This window comes from Chelonoidis abingdonii, chromosome 3, assembly GCF_003597395.2.
Source record: "Chelonoidis abingdonii isolate Lonesome George chromosome 3, CheloAbing_2.0, whole genome shotgun sequence".
Classification (NCBI taxonomy): domain Eukaryota; kingdom Metazoa; phylum Chordata; order Testudines; family Testudinidae; genus Chelonoidis; species Chelonoidis abingdonii.
This window is the reverse complement of record NC_133771.1, coordinates 3695218-3710994: the sequence shown is the minus strand read 5'-3', so window position 1 is coordinate 3710994 and position 15777 is coordinate 3695218. Positions and strand designations below refer to the sequence as shown.

At 47.1% G+C, this 15777-nt stretch overlaps 1 protein-coding gene across 1 annotated transcript; it reads left to right on the top strand.

Moving 5' to 3' along the window:
• The first annotated feature begins 739 nt into the window (after positions 1-739).
• LOC116835642 (interferon-induced very large GTPase 1-like) lies at positions 740-15171 on the top strand. The gene is made up of 2 exons (XM_032798637.2): positions 740-817; positions 7000-15171. Exon 2 carries the CDS (start codon positions 7002-7004, stop codon positions 14331-14333), a length of 7332 nt encoding a protein of 2443 aa, XP_032654528.1. The 5' UTR covers positions 740-817; positions 7000-7001; the 3' UTR covers positions 14334-15171.
• The last annotated feature ends 606 nt before the right edge of the window (positions 15172-15777 follow it).

The window sequence follows — 15777 nt, the reverse complement described above, 5'->3', positions numbered from 1 at the left end:
ACTAGATCTCCGGCAGACAGGAACTGCCCCATTTATCAGAATGAAATTGTTGACTCTGAAACCTAATGGCAACATTGTAAATGTCTATATTGTTGACTTTTCTGCTGATTAAAGCTGGTAAGAAAGAAATGGGATGAACCTATTATGAAGGCCTCCACAGTCTACAGCAGGGGTAGGCGTGCCAAAGGCAGCACATGAGCTGATTTTCAGTGGCACTCACACTGCCTGGGTCCTGGCCACTGATCTGAGGGGCTCTGCATTGTAATTTAATTTTAAATGAACCTTCTTAAACATTTTAAAAACCTTATTTACTTTACATACACCAGTAGTTTAGTTCTATATTATAGACATAGAAAGAGACCTTCTAAAAACCTTAACATGTATTACTGGCACGTGAAACCTTAAATGACAGTGAATAAATGAAGACTCGGCACAGCACTTCTGAAAGGTTGCTGACCCCTGCTCTACAGCAAGTGGCATCTCATTTTGGCATTCTGTGTGGATGGGGCTTAGGAGCGAACTGTAGCCCCACCAAAGCTAACTCCCTACCGAAATCTCCAGCACTAAAGTGTCTGTGTGTTTGAATTGAGTTGCATGCACGGGCTTGTGGAAAACAGTTGACTCTCTACAGGAAATCTCAGCCTTTACGGAGCATGCATGTGGTTTCTAGGAAAGCAAAAGCCAGTTGAGACTGCAAGCAACTGCGTGCCCAGGAAAGAGTGAAAGTGAAAGTGAACAAGTTGCCGGGGAAAGCAAGTGGGACCAGAGGAGGCAGATACAAGGCACTGGGGAAAGAAGGTGCAGTCTCCTAATGCAGGTATTTCCCCCTGGAGATGGGGAGGGAAGGGGAAGGTTCTCGTGCCTGGGCCTAGGGGGTTCTCGTTTGCCCCCTGTGCCTTCTCTCATGTTGTCTCTGCTGGGTTAATGGATGCTGGGGAGGGGTCCCGGAGTCTTTCTGCTGCAGTTTAGGCCTGAGAACAGGGCCAGTCAGAGGCAATGAAGAAATCGGGGCTCACAGGAGCTCAGCAGAGCACAGGCAGGCATGGGCCCCAGAGCAGGCTCTGGGAGGGGGATGATGCTGGGGCAGGCTGGGAGGGTGAGGGGGCGGGCAGGGCTCAGGAGTAGACTGGGTAGGGGGGAGTAGAGTATTGGGAAAAGGTGCCAGGGCTGGGCCGGGCTAGCTGAGCTGAGGGGGACGGCCCTGAGATCAGGGGCGGCAGGTCTGTATCATTTTTGGTGGTGCCCAGAACGTGTCCAAGTCCTGTTCCCTCCCCCCCGCAAAGCTCTGGCATGGAGTTTTGGTGCAGGAGGGGGTTTGGGGTGTGGGCTCTGGGATGGAGTTTGGGTGTGAGAGGGGTGCAGGCTCTGGGCTGGTGCAGGAGGGGGTGCGGGCTGCAGGCTCTGGGAGGGAGTTTGGGTGCAGGAGGGGGTTTGGGGTGTGGGCACTGGGATGGAGTTTGGGTGTGAGGGGGGTGCAGGCTCTGGGCTGGTGCAGGAGGGGGTGCGGGCTGCAGGCTCTGGGAGGGAGTTTGGGTGCAGGAGGGGTGCGGCTGCAGCCTGAGGGAGTTATAGGGTTCAGGAGGGGGTTTGGATGCAGGCTCTGGGCTGGAGCAGGGTGTTGGGGCAGGTGTGGGTTCTGGGAGGGAGTTTGGGTACTGGGGCGGGATCTGGGCTGGGACAGATGGGTTGGTACTGGAGGGGTCGGGGCGTGGGGGCTGGGCCAGGGATAAGGAAGTTTTGGAGTGCAGCAGGCAGGCTGCCCTGGGCTGGGGCAGAGGAGAAACCCCTTCCCAGCCTCTCCCCTCTGGCACAATAGCTCTGGGGAACAAGGCCCCTCCCGGCCCCCAGCACGACACTCACCCAAAGCCCCCCCTGCCCGGCTGCTGCTCAGAGCTCAGCCAAGAGTGAGAGACCCCCTGCAAGTCTACTCGGAGTTGCCTGCGGGGTGGGGGTGGAGGACTGCAATGTGCCTCCTCCCTCCGCAGACACAACAGCCGCCTCAGCCTGGCTCGGTGCAGCTCCCTTGTAGCCGGCAGTGGCCGGGGAGGAAGCACAGTGCAGAGCTGCCAGGGGCAGCCGCTCACTGCCCAGGGTACAGGCAGGGACGCTTGGGGGAGGTGTGTGGGGACAGGGGAGAGACCCAACCCCAAACATTGGTGGAGCTGCCCCCCCCCAGCCCTGAATTTGCTGGAGCCTAGAACCACGGGCCCATACAACTCGCCGCTCCTGCCTGAGATCAGGGGCTGAGCGGCAGAAAATGCATCCAGCAGCTGGTGGGCAGAGCTGGGCTGCGGGGGCAGAGCTGGGAGCAGGTTAGTGGGGTTAAGGGGCAGCAGGTAGGTCTGGAGCAGGGTGGGGAGGCCTCAGAAGCAAGTGGGGGGATAAACATGGGGGGCAGATTCAGGAGCAGGTGGGCGGGAGAAAGGAGGGGTCCGAGTTCAGGCAGGTGAAGGGGGATCAGTATGGGACCCCACCATTTATATCCTTGCTGGGTCTGGCCCAGACACGTCCATTTACCCCAGGCTGCACTGGGCCCAACAGCTACATAGGAAACAAAATTAGGAGCCTTAGCAAATGGAAAAGGGCCTGTGTCCCCAGCTGGTTGCACCCAGGGATGGCGAGTTGTATGGGCCTGTGGTGCCGGCCTCCAGAAAATTCAAGGCCCGGGGGCCCTGGCCCCACCAAAGTTTGGGGCCAGGTCTCTGCCCCAGCTCCACCTGCTGCCTCTGCCTGCCTTCCCCGACCATCCCTGCCTGCCCTGGGCAGTGAGCGGCTGCCCCCTCCATCTCTGCACTATGCTCCCTCGCCGGCCGCTGCCACAGCCAGCTACAAGGGAGCAGTGCCAGGGCAGGCTGAGGTGGCTGCTGCGCCTGTGGAGGGAGGAGGTGCATGGCAGCCCTTGCCCCCGACACCCCGACAGGCAACTCCGAATTGACTCGGGGGCGGGGGGGAGGCTTATCCTGGCTGGACCTCCTGAGCAGCAGACTGAGGGAGCTTGGGTGAATGTTGTGCCAGGGGTCTGTGGAGGATCCCCTCCTCCTCCAGAGTTTGCTGCTGTCGGCGGGGAGAGGGCTGGGGGGAGTCCTTCTCTCTGTCCCCCCACCCCAGCCCCAGGGCATTCTCCCTGCTGCACCCCAAACTCCTCGTCCCTGGCCCAGCCCCACACCCCGCACCTCCTCCTGTACCCCAACACTCTGTCCCAGCCCAGAGCCCGCACCCAGCACCCAAACCCCCATCCCAGCCCATACTCCCTCCCAGAGTCCGCACTCTGCACCCTCTCCTGCACCCCAACTCCCAGCCCACAGCCTGCACCCCTGCCGCACCCTAACTCCCTCCCAGAGCCATAGGTAGGGGTGTGTGTGTGTAGGGGGGGGAATGGGGACTTGGACCCATTCTGGGCACCACCAAAAATGACACAAACCTGCCACCCCTGGTTTCATATGATAACGTGTCCCTGATAATCTGTGGCTGCCAGTGAATTTGTAAAACTCAAAGTCTGTTTGCAGGTAATTCCCTGCTAGGAAAAAGGCTGCGGCTGCGAGGGTGATGGGTCCTGCCCAGTGAGATTCTCCCCTGGCAGTGGGGCAGGCTCAGGCCCTCAGCACCACTTACCCTCCGCCTCCGTTTTTCATCCTCTTGGGCTGCATCAGCATCTCCCAACAGCTCTAGAAATGCCGCCAGGTAACCCAGGGCTGAAGGAAAAGCCTCACGGTTCTGGGATGGGGAGAGCCAGACCTGAGGCTGGCATCTCTAGAAACTCCATCCAGCTAATTAATGCACTGGGTCAGAGCGACCTCCTCTGGTGAGCCGGGGGAATGGCATTTTTAACCGAATAAGCTTTTGCTCTAGTCTTTGCCAGGCAAGGTGCACATGGGTAAGTTGGTTTGATTCAGCGTTGGCTCTTCTCTCCTATTAGGGGAACCTTTGGCTTTGGATCAGAAATGGCCCATCTGCCATTCAAAGGGCGCCCTGTTGAGAGAGGAGATTTATGCTGTGCAGTGATGCACTCAAAAGTCAGAATGTGCCAAGCACAGGCAGCTGCAGCTTTAGCTCCATCCCCAACACATATCCGGGTTTTTTCTAGATCTCACACTCCAGAATGAAAGTCTTAATTTTTAAAGCAAAATTCTGCGGCTCACCCTGTGGTTCATAACCTTTTTTCATTTGCAGACCTTTAAAAAATTTCAAATGGATGTGACCCCTTTGGAAATCTGTTGTCTGTATATAGAGTTGAATTCTGTTCAGTCAGTTTTCAGTCTAAGTCTTTTGTGGACCCCTTAGACACAATCTGCCAAACCCCAGGGGTCCGCAAACTACAGGTTGAGAACTGCTGCTCTAACTCACACGTCTGGAAAAAAACCCTTTAAAATGTGACCCAGTGTAACCAATGCAGTGATATTTTCCTGAGGCTGGATACAGCTTGAAATGATTTCTGACAGGCATGAACTGCCCCATTCATCTTGTTTGGCATTTGTACCTTTAGATATTTACGTAAAGAAATGTTGAGTCTCAGTGGTTGCTAACTACTAAGAAAACATGTTGATTTGCAAAGAATTAGAGACTTCACACTAAATTTGGTGGTACTTTTTGCTAACCAGCAGGATACACTATAGCTATACAAATTTATTTAAATTATTACGTAGCCTAACATACATTTATTCAGATTCTTAATTTTTACATTTCTTTATTATATTAGAAAAATGGTGAATGATGAATTTCTTATTTCTGAAATTATGTTTAATTTTTTACTTATGATTTGTGTCAAGCTCTATTTTAATGGAAATTGGAATTCAAGTGAAAATGTGCAAAAAATGCATTTAAAGTTTTGTTTTTATTAGTTAAATAAAACTACCATAAATGTGCTGAATATAAGAAAAACATTTATTAAAACATCTTTCACATTTAAAACTCACAAATTTCTGAAAGGAAGTATTACCTGCAGTTAGTAAATTGAAAGATTGTTTCCGTTCATCCTAACCTTCAGGATTTTAGAACTAGTAGATCTCATTCTCTCAGACCTAGTTTTTATTCATAGATTGGAAGAGGAAAACAAGAGTTCTTGCTTCATTGACTCCCAGTTGGTTTCTTAACTTTGCAAGAACTGACCTAGTTGAATAAACTGAGATGAAGAAAATGTTCGCTGCAACTGCAGAAGAGGCTACTGCTATCTAAAGCTAGTTTAGCCCTTCAGCAAACTCTGGTTCCAGGTGCTTAGATAATGACTTCCAGCCATTCAGTGGTTTGACTTTCTTTAAAAATTAGCCAGCAAACATACTACTTAATATTAATTGTATTTAATGTAAATGATTTTAATATATTATAATAAGTTTAGGCCTTAACATATATTTTGATCATTTCAAATAGGTTTATTTTTAAAATGAAAAATATATTTATGAAACCCTTCTGCCCATCTGAGTTGGCAGCAACAAGGGCTGTGTTCAGTATCTAGGGGTTCCGTTTCAATAACTCAATGCAAAACCGGCTCGAGCGCCCCCCCCCCCCCCAGTGACCTGGGACAATTACATACCACCCCCCCAGGCACCTCTAAGAGGCAATACTTCCTCTCTTGCAAGCACGGAGTCTGAGTGTAGCAAAATCCTTTTAATAAAGGAGGGAAAAAATGCAGCATTATGTTAGTGAAACACCACAAACAGGATTCATAATACAAACCATGAGCAAAAGACCCACCCCCAAGTAAGTTTGGCAGTATCCTTTTCCCCTCAGGGTCTTAAGTCCAACAACTCAAAAGATCACCCCAAAGTCCCAAAAGTCCAGCACCCCAAAAGTCTCTTAAGTCCAGCAACCCAAAAATCACCCAAAAGCCCAACAACCCAAAAGTCTCTGTCCCTTGTCAGTGCAGCCCCAGAGTTCAAAAGTTTATCTGCAGAGTTTTAACCCCCCGCCCCCCAAGCCTGGGTGGAAATGGGCGGGGAAGGGGCGTGTGGGGTGTTAAGGGGCACCTTACGTGGTCCAAGGCTGACTGCCCTGCCTTTCCGTGCAGTTCTGCTGCAGCCTTCACTACGAGCCACACCACTCCATCAGCCATCCCATGAGCTGCTCCAGCTGTCCCACAAACTGCTCCGCTCCGCTTTGCTCCACTTGCCATCCTGTAGGCTGCTCCAACCATCCTACAAAGTGCTCCGCTCCACTCACCATCCCGTGGGCCGCTCCAACCATCCCACAAACTACCAGCTGCTTAGCAGTGTATCTTCAGGCTCCCCCACTAGTTAACACAGCACTCAGTGATCTCAGCCCTTAGTAATTTTAACTCTTTAGTGATTTCAGCTCATAGTAGGGGAGCCCCAGTGCTGGTGCACAATTAGCCCAAAGTTAATTCAGCACAGCAGCTTGTAACTAGACTCTTAATGGAATCAAAATTGGCTCTGCTAGTCAACATTGGAGAAAAGAAGCAGCACAATTGATGTTTCAGGCCCTCAAAAGGGATCCACACTATCAAGTACAAATATCTATCCCCACCCTCTCTGAATTCACTGGGTTTTGGAACCCATGTCCCTTGTCTAGCGAGTGCTACTTAGTTGATGGTGAGTCCCTCTATCATAAAACTGTTCCACTGGCCTTGATTCACATAATCAGGGTAACAGCACTTTATTCCTTCTGCCCCAATAACAGAGAAATTGGGGATCCCACAGTAGCCAAAGTGACCATTTGGGCTGCTGTGGGCGCATGCTAGGTGGGGTGGGTGTGCCTATGCAAACAAGACCAGCCCCTGAAGTTCTTTTCCACAACTCGTCATAATTCACCACCAGATATCAGGGTAGAGCTCATCCTGACTCTGCTTACATTTAAATAAAAAAATAAAATAAAAAATCCATAATTTATTTTTATTTTTTCAAAGTCATAATTTCTTATCCACCCTGGCTGTGGCTAAGTGCCACAGTGTAGCCCACATAAGGCTGGGAATGGAGCTGAGGGAGGTAGGGAGGGAAGGAGAGACACCTTCATGAAAGTGTGATATTATTTTTCTACTCCATTTCACAGCCATGTCTACAGGAAAGGAAAAACCCCAGAATTCAGTGCAGGGAGATGCTGCAAAGGATGAACTAGCCAAGAGACTGGAAGCAGTAGGTCTGAGTGCAGAGTACTGGCTACCTAAACTGCACAAACAACTTGGAGTTACCTCTACCGAAGCCCTGAAACACCTGCAATATGAAGACTACCTAAAGTTAGAGTGCGACGTGCAGCACACATGGGAAAAGCAGGTGCTCCAAGAACTACTTAAGATAGGCAGCAAGGCAACAATGAAGCAGCTGCAGGAGCAGCGCTTGGAGATGCTAAAGAAGAGGCAGGAGCAGGCTAAGTCGGCACTGAAGGAGCTAAAAGAAATGCAGGAGAAAGGCAGGAGCCGCCATGAGGAAGCTGTAAGAAAGAAAGAGGAGGAGCTACAGCAAGCTATGGACATAGCCCCAGAGAATTGGGCACCGTCTGAGAAACCATTGATAGAGGTGATGGAGAATGTGCACCGGCAATTAAGCTTCCTAGAGGAGTTGGTGTCCCAGAGTGAGAATCTCTCTGACAAGGAAGTTTTGAGATGGGCGTCAGGAGGGCTGGCCCTGCAGGGCATTTACCAGACCAAGAAGCTTGCAGAGATGGTAGAGAAGCGAGAGCAGCTCATAAACATCCCAGAAGGGTTTGAGCTCTTTGGTCCAGAGCAAGGGCCACTGTTTGAGAAGAAGGAGTTTTCATCGGCCAAAGCCGAATCCACATTTACAACGGCCATGGAAAAGCTGGGCTTCAGCATTAGCGTCACCGCCAAAGGCGGATTTGGGGCGTTTAGTGCTGAAACCAGCTCAGATTACAGCAGCTCTTCAGAATCTAAAGAAACCCACAAATCCCGCTCTGAACACACTTACATTTGCACCACCAAGTACAACTACATCCCACTGGCTTCATGCTACTTCCCCAAGGATCAGCTTCGACTTTCCAGTGCAGCGCTGCGAGAGTTAAAAGAGATTGAGGACATTTTAAGTCACACCTCAGAGTCGGACAAGCTCAACTTGCTGAAGAGCAGGGGTGGGAGTTTCTTCAATCGATTCGGGTCTCATGTAAACCAGGGACCTCTGCACTTGGGTGGGATATTCTGGTGGAAAGCGTCTTCTGAGGGATTCCGGGCAGAGCAGCTGGACGAGGTGAAGAAACAAACATCTGATGCACTCAGCTCCTATGTTGGGGGCAGCTATGGTGGGTTTGGCTGGAGCATTGCAGCTGGTGTGACTGCATCAAAATCAGGTTCTGAAACCTCATTTCAGGGCACAGATAGAAAACAAATGCAAACAGAGGTTCAGCTGTTTGTGACCAAGACAGGCGGCCCACCTGGAGTGGATTCACTCACAGCATGGAAATCTGGGCTACTGGCCAGTAACAAAACCTGGTCTGTTATTGACAGAGGTTCTCGGCTGATTCCAGTGTGGGACTTAATCTTGTCCAATCACAGACAAGATTTTAAAGATGTTTATCAAATGAGCAGCAGCCTGACAAGGACCTATGAAGCCCTAACAAAGCTCAGTGCAAGGACATTGGTTGGAGAGGAATTAGTCAGTGCAGTGGATGAGGCTAAATCATTCTTAGAGGAAATGAAGACCTGGGAAGTCACTGGAGATGAAGAGCAGCTGGTGACGCTGCTCAATTTCAAACAGAAGCTTATTGAAAAAACAAAACACAACAGGACCTGGATTGACATTTGCCTGTCGGATAAGGTGCTTCAGGATTTCCTGGAAAACACAGTTTTACTATGCAAAGATTTACCTGCACATAACACCATGTCCACCAAATCTCTGCTGCGCTGCCTTCTAGATCCTCATATCTATTCAGTTAAGAATTTCCCCAAATCTTCCTCCATTATGCAGTGGATCTTTCATGCCGAAGAAAAGCAGCAAAAGGCTATCTGTGTTTCTGAATTTGCTGATTTCATTCAAGTCCTACAGGAAATGAAGAATTACATACAGGCTGTTACCTATGGGCCTAACTCCTTCCCAGCAGCTGTGGAGGCAGCAAAAGTAAAGGCCAGCTTGGATGTGACCTTAGCTTTCTGTTCCTTGCGGAAGGCTCTACAGGGCCGAGAGCAGATAGACATAGAACTGTTATTACTCTCCATTGCCACCAGTGCAGGATACCGTGTGGACAGTAACACTTTTCAGTATCTCCTCGGATGCCCAGAAATTAACTTCATGTTACAGGAAATGCAAAGGTCACATGAGGGATATTTGCCGCTTAGGGATCAGGATGTTTCCAGAGCTCAGGCTTTCCTGCTATTGACAGGTCTGACAGTGACAACTGAATTCAAAGACGTGTCTCCAGAGGAGAAGAAGAAACGTTTGACTTTCATGAAGCGTCACCTGGGAAAGTTGTTGTCAGGTGAAGTAGCTAATATCTTTATGAAGCCTAATGCATGTGATGACTGGAATGCCTTGGAAAGAGACCTAAATACCCTTGTAAAAGGAGAATATGAAACTTCCAGTAACAATCTGCAGAAACAGGATATAATAAAAGAACTAAGGGATGTCTGTCAAAGGGCGAAGCAGACACCCCTACCAAAGCCACAGCCCCAAGTGCCACCAAAGGATCTTAAAATGTCTGAAGGATTCAAATCTCAAGACTTTCTCAATCTGATCAAACGACTTGGACTTGAAAACTACTATCCAAGGATAATGGGGATGGCAGATTTCCATGTGATTGACAAGACCTCTTTACATGACAGACAGCCCAGCACTGAGAGTGAACTGCCATTTTATTTTTTGCAAAAGCTGTTGATGCTGGACTATCGGGTACGGTATCTGGTTTGCAAAGATGACTCTGAAACAAAACAAGGAATAACAAGTGTATTGAACACGTCAAGCAAGATGAACGAATCCTCAGATGCAACCTCAGATATTTACGAGGACTTTTTAAATGATGATGAGGGAACTAATGAGTCTGGTACACCAAGGCAGACACACGTGCACCCAATGGATGTCCAGATGGCAATTTTTCATTGTGCAGATGATTTCATGAGACAATATCTTTCAACAAAGCTGGCTATCTGCCAGTTTGCACTCCCACTTCTGGTGCCAAACCCTTGTACTTCACAAATAGAATTTCCTCTTTGGTCCCTTAGCCAAGTTCAAAAGAGTTGGCAATATATTGGGAAATCAGGAGTGGATACTAGCATTAAAAATTATAAAAACAAACTGATTTATCAAGCAGATACACCTGTGGTGTCCTTCACACGGATTGGTCATTCGCCTCATTCTTCTAAGTCTCAGATCCTGAATGCTCTGCTGAGTAAGCACAAGCATGACATTTTTTTCCATCGTGATTGTAGAGGCAGCAGTAAAGATTGTCTCCTGATGAACGGGGTTGTGGAAATCTCCTGGTACTGTCCAGGAGGAAAGGATGATGACAAATTTGATGATTGCATCGCCTTCACTAATCTTCACGGGGATGCAAGAGAGCATGAGCAGCAGGTCAGATTTTTACAAGAGATCGCTTCCATAAATGTGGTTCTCTTTACAACTTCTGATGAGAATAAAATAGGCAGGCAAATTGTAAGTGATCTCCTGAAATCTCCAAAGCCTTTTGTATGCCTTTTGACCAAAAAAGAAAACATTGTAGCAAGTAAATCCAATCTAAACATAAAAATAGGCATGAAGAACAGAAATGAAGCAGAGTTAATTGATGAACTGGCAACAACAATCAAAGATTTACTGGCTGGTTCGAACCCCACTTGTAGTCTTGAAACCGGTGCAGAAACTGCTCGCCGGCATGGTTTTCTCATTGATGAAGACAAAGAAGAGTGTAAACAAGCCAAGTCAATGGCACAGACAGTGATGGTCCTCTTCAAGGAGAATAACTTATCGGGCATGAAGGAAGAGCTATTGCCTCTTCAAGGACAATTGTGGCACAAGTGGTGTAGGAAAGATAAGGAACTTACCCGCTTACAAGATAAAATGAAGAGAAGCATTGAACAGCACCGGAGCCAAATTGAATCAGAAAAACGTGCTATACGACATGATCAGATAAGGAGAGCATCCTCCCACAATGATTTAATGAGGTCAGTGCTGGAAATTCTGCAGTCCAATTCAGAGACCACCAAAAAATATTTCTTGCAGTGGTTGAAAGTATTTCTGGATGACCTGAGCTCTGAGCGTCTTGCAGAACTTCGCCAAAAATACCATGTCTTATGGTCACAAATGCTGGAAGAAAGAGACCCAGGAGAAAATGGTGACTCAGAAAATGTATTGAAAAGTAACTTGGAAAGAGTCTCAGCTGAGATAAGTGCTTCTATGATTGGCCTTGAACACATTTTGAGAGAGGTTGCTCAGATTTATGAAGCTCTCAGTACTTCGTCCCAAGAACATCAACATTTTCTTGAACTTCCACAAATTGCAGCTGACCTGATGGCTTCAGGGTATCCCATTGAGCTGATGGATGGTGATGCTTCATACGTGCCACTGAAATGGGTGAGATCAGTTTTTGACAAGTTGACTGAGAAGTTAGGAGACAAAAAGGTGTTTGTCCTTTCAGTGCTTGGCATCCAGAGTACTGGGAAGTCAACACTGCTAAATGCCATGTTTGGTCTTCAGTTTAGCGTCAGTGCAGGCAGATGCACCAGGGGAGCATTTATGCAACTAATTAAAGTGAACGAGAATCTCCAACAAAGTCTGAACATTGATTATATACTAGTCGTTGATACTGAAGGGCTCCGGGCCATGGAACTAACCAGTAAATCAACACTCAATCATGATAACGAACTAGCCACCTTTGTCATTGGTCTTGGCAACATGACTGTGATAAATATCTTTGGAGAGAATCCTTCAGAAATGCAAGATATCCTGCAGATCGCTGTCCAGGCATTTCTGAGGATGAAGCAAGTAAAGCTCTCCCCAAGCTGTTTGTTTGTGCACCAAAATGTTGGCGAAATAACTGCAAAAGAACAGAATATGGAAGGACGAAGACGCCTCCAACAAAAGTTAGATGAAATGACAGTTACTGCAGCCCAGCAAGAGTTCTGTGATGTAAACCGCTTTAGTGACGTTATCCGATTTGACATGAACACCCACACTCATTACTTTGCTCACCTCTGGGAAGGAGACCCACCAATGGCACCTCCGAATCCCAGCTACAGCCAAAATGTGCAGGAACTAAAGAGCAAGATTCTCATGGCTGCCACAAAGGAATCCAAGGGCAGTGTTTTAAGGCTGTCAGAGTTAAAAGTCCGAATCGGTGATTTGTGGAAGGCTTTATTAAATGAGAACTTTGTTTTCAGCTTCAAGAATACACTGGAGATTGCAGCATACAACAGGTTAGAAAAAGTGTTTAACCAGTGGACCTGGCAGTTGAGAAGTCACATACTAGAACTGCAGACAAAACTGAACAATCGAATTAAGAAGAGAGAAATTCAGCATGTCACCAGGAGAAGCCTTGAAGAAGAAGTTAAAGAAAAACATCATGCCATCATGAATGACACAAAAAGTTTCTTCACTGAGGATCAAGACTGTAAAATATTAATTCAATGGAAAGCAAGTACTGAAAATAAATTGAATGATCTGAAAGAATCACTGATTGATGAAACTGAGAGGAAATCTGAAGAACTTATCAAACTGAAGAAGAACCAAAGCAAACTTGTTGAAAAGAAGTCAGAATATGAAAATGAGCTATTCAGAAGAAGCAAAGAGTTGGCTCTGAGATTAAAAGGCGAGGAACTAAGTGAAGCAGCTTTGAAAGAAAACTTTGACGGCCTTTGGAAACGATGGGTTTATGAAGTATCTTCAGATGCCCCTTCTGCTGAGGAACCTGACATTAGCATGGATGTAGAAAACATTCTTCTGGAGCATTTTAAACAGGAACCCAATATAGCAGAGAAAATTAAAAGTTCCTCCCACAAAAATACATTTTCTGTCGATATATCCAAGCATATTATCATGAAGAAAACACTAGGTATCTTCAATAAGACTTTGGATAACTGTGATACAGAGAACATAAAGCAGGTTACATCTCACATCATACAGCTTGTTAAGATGAAAATTGATATGAAGGAGCAGCAGATAATGGATTATAATCAAAGTTACATTCACGAAATAGTGAATGAAATAAGAAGAGAGGTGGACTCTGCAGCCAAAAACTCAAAATACACATTTAATAATGAGTACAAAATAGAGTTATCCCTGTATCTGTGCAAAATGGCAGCAGAGCGATTTGAAGACATGCACAGAGCATTTAAAAATGCAAATGATCCAACCGTCTATCTCGAAAATAAGAGAGACGATTTCTTTAAATGTTTTCAAATTTCCTGCCAAGGAGCAACCTCCATCACAACATTTGCTGATTTCTTATACAACAAGCTTTCTGCAGCTCTCCGCCAGGCAGTCTATGACAAGACTGCCATTGACATAGCCAGTGAGATGAGATCTAACTATCCAGCCTTCAATGGCAATAGATCCAAACTGGAAACCAATATTCTGATATCCCTGGCAGAGGAGGAAAACTTTGAGAAGTACAGAGAATACATTCACTTCCCAAGGGACTTCTTAGAGAGTTTTATCAAGAAATGCGTTGATGATTATTGTTTAGACAAGAAAAATCCAAGACTGAAGAATTTTTTAATTATTTCCCTTGATTCTTTCCAGATTCTTGTTCTTTCAGCTATTCGTGACTCGACTAGAGTTGTCAAAGATAAATATGGCAACGTATCCGTGTGGCTGGATGAATTTTGCAACCGACTTGGAGATGACTTAGACCTTCCCAGAAGTGATCTGAAAAGCATTGAACATCAGGAAATAAAGGACACAGAGTTTCTGAAAGAGGCAATGAGTAAAGCTTTGCCCCCGGTTGTAGAAAACCTGAAACAGGAATTTGCTGTGGTTGATATGGAGCCATTTAAACTGAAGCCTCATAAAATACTATTCGAACAGCTCTGTGGATGCTGGGAGCAATGTCCCTTTTGCAAGGCTCTTTGCACAAACACAATACCTGGTCATGATGGAGACCACAGTGTTCGTTTCCATCGTCCTCAAGCCCTGAATGGTACCCAGTGGTACGGAACAGACCAGCTTGTCATTGAGATCTGCTCTAGTCTTGTAGCAAGTGACTGCTCCATGGTGCTTTGTGAAAAGAGTCAGATTCCATATAAAAATTATAGACGAGCGGGACCTGCATATGCCAATTGGAGCATCACAGCAGACAACTCAGCGCCATCTTACTGGAAATGGTTCGTGTCCCATTTCAGGTCAACACTGGAAGAAGATTATTGTGCAAAATTTGAGGGCAAAGGAGCAATCCCTCCAGAGTGGGATGAGTTTACAAAGGAGGCTGTAATCTCTGAGCTGAAACAGCTGTAACATTAGTATAGCATCCCCTATATAAAATGGGGGCATTAATGTACCAGACTTCGGTACTGTAGCCATTTATTATTGTTATTTAGTGTTATGGATAATGTCTATGCTATTTTTTCTATAATTAATGTGTGCTAGTAGCTTTCAATTGTCCGATTATAGGCGTATAAGATGAACCAGTGTTTAGGAGCGCTGTGTGTACATTAGACATACAGGTGAAGCCTGGCTGGTATGGAAGGCCTTCAGGCTGAGGTCTGTAAGATTTTAGCTTAGCCAGACTAGGCCACAGGCTTAGGAATGCTTGGCATGAGTGGGTGACCTACAGATAACTCCATGCCAGTCAGGTCACAAGATTACTGTAAAAGATGTTCCAGTAGGTGAAGTTATGGAAAAACAGATTGGAACAGACAGCAGTGTATTGTCCAAGACCACGAGACACCTGATAGTAACACCATGGAATGTCCTGTCCTTCCCACAGGTTGCCGTGGATGCTAATGAGAATAAGGGGAACTAAGAAACAACTTATTAAAAATGGGGCACCCCAATATTCATGGGGTGTGGAAGTATCGGTAAGGAAAAGAGGGCTGAAACCTTCATGCATATGCATAAGGTGTTAGGTGTGGTCAGAACTACAATATAAAAGAGATTTCCTGGTTGGGTAAAAGTGGGAAGACCCCCAAGGGAAACCCCAGCAGGAACTATCCCTCTATCAATGATCATCTGTTGAGAGATCCATCAGACCCTAGAATATCCTTGAGGATGGGAGTAGTTATTGCATGGGTTTCTGTATAGACCTGGGTAATTGTAATATTAACTATGGCTTCAATAAAACTTGCAGTACAGATAAGACTTTATACTTGTGACTGTGTTTGTGGTCACTATCCTTGGTCTTTGTGTGTTCATGGAGTCTCCAAATCTGAGAAATATCAGGGCTCCCTGCATCCAGGTCACTTTCCCCACCGGGGCTGCGTAAGGAGAGGACAGGAGAGAAGCAGTTCCTGCTGCCTCCCAGCATGGCCCAGATGGGGAAAGTGACCTGGATGTACGGAGCACTTGGTGTTGCTCTCACTCCCCCCCTCACAGCCCCCTAAGGGGGCACAGAGGAACGTTGAGGGGGGAGCAGTATCTGTGTGTCACCGCTCACTCCCGCCATGTTCCTCCACTGGCAGGAAGCACAGAGAAATCTGGGTGCCCCCCCATGCAGCACTCTCTTGCCAGCTGCGAGCAGTTTCTGACTCCACACCGGCAGTGCACACCTCTGCAGTGCCGCATGGTGCCCCTGGGAGGGCACCCGAGTGCCCCCCCTCCACATGGACCGGGCCCAAGTCCCTCTCCCGAACCCTTCCACTGCATAGACCTGGCCTAATCCTCTCCTCCTCCCTTCCTCATCCCCCTGAACTCCCATACTTACCCCCCCAGACCATTTTTTGCAAAACTGGGTATTTGTCCC

Excerpts from the sequence above, each read along its gene's own strand:
- LOC116835642 (XM_032798637.2), top strand. The coding sequence starts at position 7,002 with ATGTCTACAGGAAAGGAAAAACCCCAGAATTCAGTGCAGGGAGATGCT.